The sequence below is a fragment of the Myotis brandtii genome, unplaced genomic scaffold (genome assembly GCF_000412655.1).
Source record: "Myotis brandtii unplaced genomic scaffold, ASM41265v1 scaffold235, whole genome shotgun sequence".
Taxonomy (NCBI): domain Eukaryota; kingdom Metazoa; phylum Chordata; class Mammalia; order Chiroptera; family Vespertilionidae; genus Myotis; species Myotis brandtii.
In genome coordinates this window covers 113,205-120,869 of record NW_005358857.1, presented here as the reverse complement: position 1 = coordinate 120,869, position 7,665 = coordinate 113,205, and the positions used below count along the sequence as shown (strand labels likewise).

Genomic DNA, 7,665 nt, shown 5'->3' with positions numbered 1-7,665 from the left:
TGATGGTGCCGTGCCCCTCACCTGCAGTGCACCACCATGGGCCCCGCGTCCAGCGGGTTGCAGGCCTTGACGCGCCGCAGGAAGGCCAGGATGGGGGTCGGGTACTCGGGAACTCCATGGTCTGGCCAGGCCATGAACTGGAACTGGCGCAGCTCCCGCTTCTCACTGGAGCCACTCTGGGGAGAAGGGTGGGGAGAGGATGTGTGGTGAGGGGAGTCTGCCTGCTACAGGCTCAGGGCTGATGACGCAGTGCTGGCCGCCACAGTGCACTCCCACGTGTCTGAGCCGACTCCCGAGCCCCAACCTCCGACGCCGAGTTCCTGCTCGCCCACCGGCACACCTCGCTCAGAGAAGCACCGGGACAGGCCCATACCTTGTGGAGAGCAAAGGTGCGCACGGTGTAGGTGGCCAGCTCCACCGTGTCCAGCAGAGTCACCTGAATGAGGCCGTAGGTTTCAGTGCCACGGACCGGCCAGTACTGATCGCACTTCACCTGCAAAGGGACAAGCCAGGCAGGTGCAAGGGTGTTGGGAAGTGCCCAAAGGCTCGAAGGGGCAGGGGCCCTGGGGCAGAAGCAGGGTGGGAGGATACAAGGCTCCCCAGCCCAAGCTCTCAGATCCACGGTGCCACCCCCTCTCCCCAAGTCTCTTGGGGGCCCCACAGCCGGTTCTCACACTACGTCGCCAACCCTGCCCTTGCCGGGGGAACGAGGGCCGTAATTGAAATTTATTTATTCATGACCAGATCGCACCAGGCACGTTTTCTGCCAAATTTACCCATAATGTTTATGTGCCATTTTCAAGCTCTGTAAATTTTACGTTCCAGTCAAAGCTTTGCAGTGCAAAAGCAGATAACAGTGGCTCTTTCCACTAATTAACTTGGAGATGTGTTAATGCCCCAGGAACATCCAGCATCTGGGGAACATGTGAACATCCCGGGAACATGCCAGCAACTGGGGAACATACTCACATTCCCAGAAAATGTAGCATCTGGTGCGATATATTAACATCCTAGGAACCCACTTGTTTCTGGGGGCCACGGTAATACCCCAGGAAAACAACAGCACTTGGGAATTCCCTTGGGGAACTTCGTCCCACAGGGACACAAAAGGTGCTTGAGTCATCTGGTGGCTATTTCCCACCCCACCTCCTCCTGGCAGAGCCCTGCCCAGTCTTACCCGGGACTTCTCCTCCAGCCGCGTCATCATGACCACAGTGGCCGTGCGCTGTTCCCACACCATCCGCCAGAAATCGCCCATGGTCTCGGGCAGTGGGCCCTGTGTGGCGATGTAGGCATTCTGCTTGCGGTAGCCATCGATGTAGTTGGCATTGATGTAGTCGCTGCCCGGGACGCCTGTGGATAGGAAGGGACACGGGGGAGCATTATCCTAGGGTCCCCATCCCCACCCACCACACCTCAGTGCACCCCAGGACTCGTGGGCCTCTTCTGCAGGATGAACGATCACCCCAGCCAGCAAGGAGGAGAGCAGGGGATGGGAAGGGCTCGCCCCTGGCTCACCATCGATGGAGGTAAGGATGACACGAGAGTGGTCGTAGGCAATGACATTTGCGTAGCGGTTCTTGGGCTTGTTTACCTCCAGGTTTGAATTCTCCCACGTGAACTGCTGTCCAGGGTCAATGGACTGCAGAGAATGGAGGAGGCAGGTGGAGTGGGTAAGAGCTGAGGTCTCCCTATGGCCCCCCAAAGGGGACTCAGCCTTCCAGGTGCTGCCACATCCCATTTCACTCCTAGGCCACAGCCAGCCCCTCTGTCCACGGTTCCAGAGAAGGGTGAACTCCCGCTGCCCCAGCCATGAAGTTCAGGGGCTGCCGCATCACTTGTCAGGAAGGTAAAGAATCAAAGCCTCTTCTGGCCATGGAACAAAGCCCCCTGCCTGCAGAGCGCCTGGGGGTGAGGTGAGGGCAGGGGAAACTCCCTCGGGCCCTGCACTAATGAAATGAGCACAGAAGGAGAGGAAGCGAAGGCAGCCAGCCATGTAGTACCTGCCACTGCCCAAGGCTCTGGGCATCCACCACAAGGCCCTGTCTGCCTCTCCTACCTCTCTGGCTGTTTCTTCTGCCTCCTCCCCTTCCACCTGCTTTTCCGCAGGCAGGACATAGGGCTCTTCCAGGGTTCACTCCCGGGCCCTCTCCGACCGCCACAACCTTCCCTGAGTGACTTCATTTGCTCGCAGGATCTTACGCCCACGCGCTGGAGCTCCCATAAGCCAGCCGGCAGCGTAGAGTCTCCCCTGGGCCTCCAGTCTAAAGAGCCAGCAGCCTCCTTCCTCATACCACGCAGATCTGATGACCAATTTCCTGCTTCATGACTTCCAGGGCTCCTCACTGCCTCACCTCAGACGATGATAATAACGGCTCCATCCTAGCGAGAGCTCACTGCCTGCTTGGCACTGTGCTAAGCACTCTGCATGTATTCCCTCACCTAATCCTGCCATGGAGCAGGTTCTATAATTACCCTCTCTTTACAGATGGATACAATCCGGCTTCCAGCACACGATGTTCCCCATGTTTTGGAGCCAGCCTGTCACTCTCCACAGGGCAGCCTGCACCACTTCTGTAAGTCCCCTCAGCGCAGCCCACCTCGCAGCCCCCCTTCCCCACACACGTCCGCCACATTTACAAGGCACCCCGTTCTATTCCATGCTGATCATCCGCCTGCACTCATCTCCCCAGTGGCTGAGCTCCCCGAGGCCATTTGTCTCCATATCCCAGCACCCAGCACAGGGATGGCACAGGGCAGGTGCTTGACAATGAGTGCATGACTGACTGACTGACCATTAAAGGTAACGGAACCATGGGACCCTAGCAGAGGGAAAGCCCTCGCAGGCCAGGGAAGCCAGAGAAAGCTTCCTGGAGGAAGAGGGTCTTGCAAGGAAAGCTCATCTGGAGGAGAAAAGGGGGCAGAAGGTGGAAAGGGAGACACAGAGGCTGGACGGGGGGCACAGAGCTCTGCTGGGAGGAAGGGCAGGTATGGGACATGGAACTCAATGTGTATGGGCTGAAGGCCATGAAAGGCCCTCCTGGCCAGTGAAAACCTGAAGGCAGGGAGCCCAACGCGCCGGATTTGTTACCCTCGAAGCAGGACCTTATGCAAAGCAGGCCCCAGGGTGCTCCACAGGCAGAGGCAGGAAGCTTGCCTATGGCAGACACGTTCCTCAATCTGCCTGCCAAGCTCAGCATCCTCTGCAGAGCTCGGATACACCCCTTGGAATCTGCCTGGCTCCCAGCCTGTGGAAGGGGAATCATGGTGCCTGCGGTGAGGGTGGACGCAGCTGAGGATGGACATCTGACGGGAGTGGAGCAAAGCCCAGGCTGGGCTGAGCCAGCCCTTCTATCACCTCCTCATCCCTCACTGATAGAGGTTAATCGCAGGCGAGATCTGTGCCAGCAGCAGGGGAACCGGGGCTGAGCCACAGGGACAGCTCCCTCTGTGCTCCTCAGAGGGGCGGGGCTCTATGCTCACCTTCACTAGCAAGGCACTTCCCAGCTGGGCAACCTGGAAGCCCTCAGACCCCAGGCCCAGGGAACAGTGCTCGAAGTCTGAGCCTCCAGCAGGCAGGAGTCAAGGCCAGAGTACAGGGCGCATGTGGAGGGCCCCGAGAGGAGGGTTTGTGCAGCCTGAGCCGAGTCCCCTGACTCCTCATGGCTGTGATCTGTGCAGCCCTGATAACACGCGAGTACAAGCTTGTGCAGGGCACAGGCTGTGCCTGTGTGTCAGGCAGGCCTGGGTGTGAATCCTGGCTCTACGACCCATCAGCTGTTTGACCTTGGGCAGGCCACTTGCCCCCTCAGCCTCAACTTCCTCCTCTGTAAGATGGCTTAATAACAATACACATTTCACAGGATTGTGGAGAGGACTAAATGCAACGATGCATGGAAAGTACTTAACCCCGTGCTGGCCCAGAGTAAGTTCTTGGGACATGCCAGCCATTATCATTGGTGTGTGTGTGTGTGTGTGTGTGTGTGTGTGTGTGTGTGTGACCTTTTGCCTGCCTCTGTGAGCATCTGGGCATGTGTCTGAGTGTCCAGACCTGGAGTGCTGGGAGGGCCGGAGGAGGACCAGCGCCCGAGTAGCCGAGTTCCTGACCTTTCACTGCTGACGTGCTCTGAGGAAGCCTGGAGCCCCTGACCCACAGCTGGGACCCGAGGCAGGAGAGAAGCTGGCGTGGGGCCAGGCACATGGCCGGGGTGGGGACGTCTCACCTCATACTCCTGGGAGAACTTGAGGCCATCGTTGGCTTTGAGGCGCTCAATGTTGTCCGCTAGGTCGGTGATGGGGATGGGCGGGTGGTCCCGCATACCTGGGGGCACACACAGGCTGAGTCAGCATGAGGCCCGAGCGAGGTGGCAGAGACAGCTCCAATGCATGTATGTGCACATGTGAACGTGTGACCATGGAGCACTCGGCACTGGTGGCATGGAGACAGCGGCACATGCGGCGACAGGATGGCAGAGCACACAGTGGCCGGAGGTGGGGAGAGGACGGAGAGGGCGTGTGTGCCGTGAGCACGCGGGAGCATGTCGTGTGACGCGGCGCTGAGTGGGGGCACCAGGGCCCCACCTGGTGGGGTCTCAAGAGGGGTGAGGGGCTTCCTCCCTCCCTCCCAGGCGGGGGCTGTGGCTCCCTCAGCCTGCACCCCGCTGTGGGCAGCCCTCCTGCCCCTCACTGGCGCGGGTCACCATGGGAGACTCCGTGACATCATCGCCCCAGCATCAAGCATGTGGATGGAGTGATCACGAAGTACAGACAGGGCGGAGTGACGTGGGAGAACACGGAGAGAGAAGCAGAGGTGAGGAGGAGGTGGAGACAGGGAGGCAGAAAGGTGTCAGATTGAGGCTGGAGGCCAGAGAGGCGGAGACTCAGAGAAGGGGCCGGTGGGAGGGAACACGACACTGAAGGAAGCAGATAGGGGAGGAGGACGATGGAGAAGGGAAAAGAAGAGAGGGAAGGAGAGAAGAAATCAAGGGAGAAGGGGGGGCGACTGGGTGAGAAAAGTAGAGGAAAGACACGGAAGCCAGAGTAGGCCCCAAACATGGGAACTTGGAAAACTAACTTGAGATATTCGGGCAACTGGGGGCACTGGAACCTGCAGAGAAAAAAACAAAAAACAGCAGGGCAAGAGAAGAAAGCTGGTTAACCTTCTCTGGTCACATCACGGTGGGACACAGCGGAGGGGCAGTGACGTGGTGAAGGGGCTGAGGGGGCTTGGGAGGGCACGAGGAGGAGGAGGAGGAGGGGGAGGAGGAGGGGGAGGAGGACCAGGGGCAGCAAAGCCAGTCCCACGCAGGCCTCCTGCCTCCAGGGGAACACAGACGGGCTCCCACCCAGAGCCGAGTGCTCTCGACTCCCAGGGGCCTGGGAAGCCTCTTTTTATGACTACATTCTTGGTCCAGATCAACCCTGTCCCCTTGGTAATAAAATTAGACCTTGGCTATTTTCAGAGGATTTGGCAAAAGCAAAGTGTGCTTTTATACAGAGAGACGAGGCGCATATGGCAAGAAACGAAGGGTCAGTCTGCACGAGAACATGCAGATCACTCTTGCAGCTTTTCTGTGGGGCTGAAAAACTTTATTTTCAGAAGAAACATTAAGTGATAAGAGAAAAAAAAATTAATGTTTACTCAACGAAAAACAACATGAGCCCTGGAAAGCGCTGCCGCTCCCACTGCCCCTGGTTCACTCGGCGCTGTCCATGTCCAGCCAGCAGCCTGTTCCTTGACCTTCAGATTCTTGGTGACGCCCGCCATGCCCCTTCCCACTGCCCGGCCCGGGCTACAGCCTCCTGCACTTGGCCTTTAACACCACTGCCAGCCTCTTCTTCGTCCCTCCTTTCCTCTCAGATCCCTGCCATTTCCCTCGGGCCCCTGCAGCCACAGGAATTCAGGAGCTGTCCCCGGGGCCCTCCGGCTGCTCAGCAATCCCCCCAGGCACGCACACACCCGGCCACGGCTTCTCATGACCCCGCTCTAACCACTGCCTCTCAGCCTGGAGAAAACAGGCCTTGGGCAGAGAACTCCAGCAGCACGTTCCCTACACACCCTCAGCCGCCTCCCACCCTCCTGGCCTGGAGCTCAGAGGCACCCCCGCCCGCCTTCCCCAGGCTAAGTCATGCCCCTCACCCAGGGCTTGGACCCTGCGTCACAGATGCTCACTCAAATGGCCACTGTCCATAAACAAGGCCAAACCGGAAAGGAAATCCTTTTTGGATCCCGCACCTCTCTCTCCTCCCTGGCGGTGCTCCTGCCCTTCCCGTCCTTCACACTCAGCCTCTGGAAGAGGTTTCTCCACTTGCTCTTTCCCCGTCACTGATGGAAATCACTGGAACGCTTCTGCCCTCAGGATTCGGTCACCATGCTCTCTCCAAGATGCCAACGGCCAAGCCGATGGCCCCTCCTCTGGGTCTCCGGCCTCTCTAAATCACCAAGTCCCCTCCCGCACAGCCCTCCCCACCCCGGCTTCGGGGATGCTGCCCTCCTGTTCTCTATCTCTAGTTGCAACATCTTAACCTCCTTGGCTACTCTTCACTCATCCTTCCTCAGCGTTTCATCACCTCCTTCCCTGGCTGCTCTTTCCGCCGCCCCCCTTCCCCTCACCTTCTCCTGGGAGCGCCCACCTACTCTCAGGCTTTGACCACTTAATGCTCCTTAGCATCTCCCGCACCCATGGTTTCAGCCTGGATGTTCGTGCGAAGGTCCAGACCCAGACTTGGCTGCTGCCTGGAACCCACATCCCACTGCTAGCCAGCAACCGGGAGCCATACCCCCCACTTCTCACTTCCACGTTCAATCAAGCCCAAGCCCAGCTGCCGGTCTCCTTCCTTCACGCTTCTCTGAGTGCCCTTCCCTCCACCTCCCCTGCCACCTTCCAAGTCCAGGTTCCCAGCTCCTGTCACTTACCCGGTGGCCTTCTAAACAGCCTCCCTCCCGACTTCTCCCCCTTCAGCCTGTCTCCCGCACAGCAGCCAGAGAGCTATTTCTAGAGCACAATGCGACCCTGCCCATCCTCTGCTGAAACCTTTCATGCCTCCCTGGCCCCTGAAGATGAAGTCCAAACTCCGGAACCTGCTGCTCAGGTTCCTCTGACCGGACCTCCATGTAAGCCTCCAGTTCGTCTCTGGGTTCTCCATAACCCCAGTTCCAATGCGGCAGAACACTCAACGCCTCTGAGCTGCTCCTGCGTGTGCTGTGTCCACCAATGAGAGCTCCCTCCCACCCCGTTATCGCTTAATGACCATATGGCTTGGCATCCCCTCTCTGGAGGTTCTTTGCCCTCCAGAGCCCCAGCACCCTGGAGCTGTGATTCCTCAGATACCGAGGTTGCAACAGCCTGCTCGGTCTGCCTGGGTCTCCCTCTCTCAGGACATGTGCCCCTGAACTCAGTCACCATGGTGTAAGGGAGCCCACGCCACATGAAGAGGCTTCAGGTGGTTGTCACAGCTGACAACCCCAGGTGGGCTCAGAGCTGATTCTAGCATCAACCACCAGACACGGGAATAAACTAGTCTTCAGAATTCAGCGATCAGCAAACTTTGCTATAAAAGACCAGGGAGTAAATATTTTTGGCTTTGTGGACAAAAGGTATCTACCACATCTACTTAACTGTGCTGTTGTAGTGTGAAAGTTGTTATATACAATGCCCAAGTAAA

At 58.3% G+C, this 7,665-nt stretch overlaps 1 protein-coding gene across 5 annotated transcripts in view; it reads right to left on the bottom strand.

The window, feature by feature from the left end:
- PTPRF (protein tyrosine phosphatase, receptor type, F) overlaps positions 1–7,665 on the bottom strand; it is an 80,522-nt gene that overhangs the window by 4,159 nt on the left and 68,698 nt on the right. For 3 of the 5 annotated variants that reach the window (XM_014540021.1, XM_005866604.2, XM_014540022.1), the window contains 6 exons: positions 5,075–5,107; positions 4,224–4,321; positions 1,519–1,642; positions 1,178–1,353; positions 374–493; positions 22–176 (listed from right to left, as the gene is read on the bottom strand). In XM_014540021.1, the coding sequence (XP_014395507.1) occupies positions 22–176; positions 374–493; positions 1,178–1,353; positions 1,519–1,642; positions 4,224–4,321; positions 5,075–5,107 (706 nt within the window). The remainder of the gene's footprint in view (positions 1–21; positions 177–373; positions 494–1,177; positions 1,354–1,518; positions 1,643–4,223; positions 4,322–5,074; positions 5,108–7,665) is intronic. The other 2 variants (XM_005866608.2, XM_005866607.2) reach the window with 1 other exon arrangement.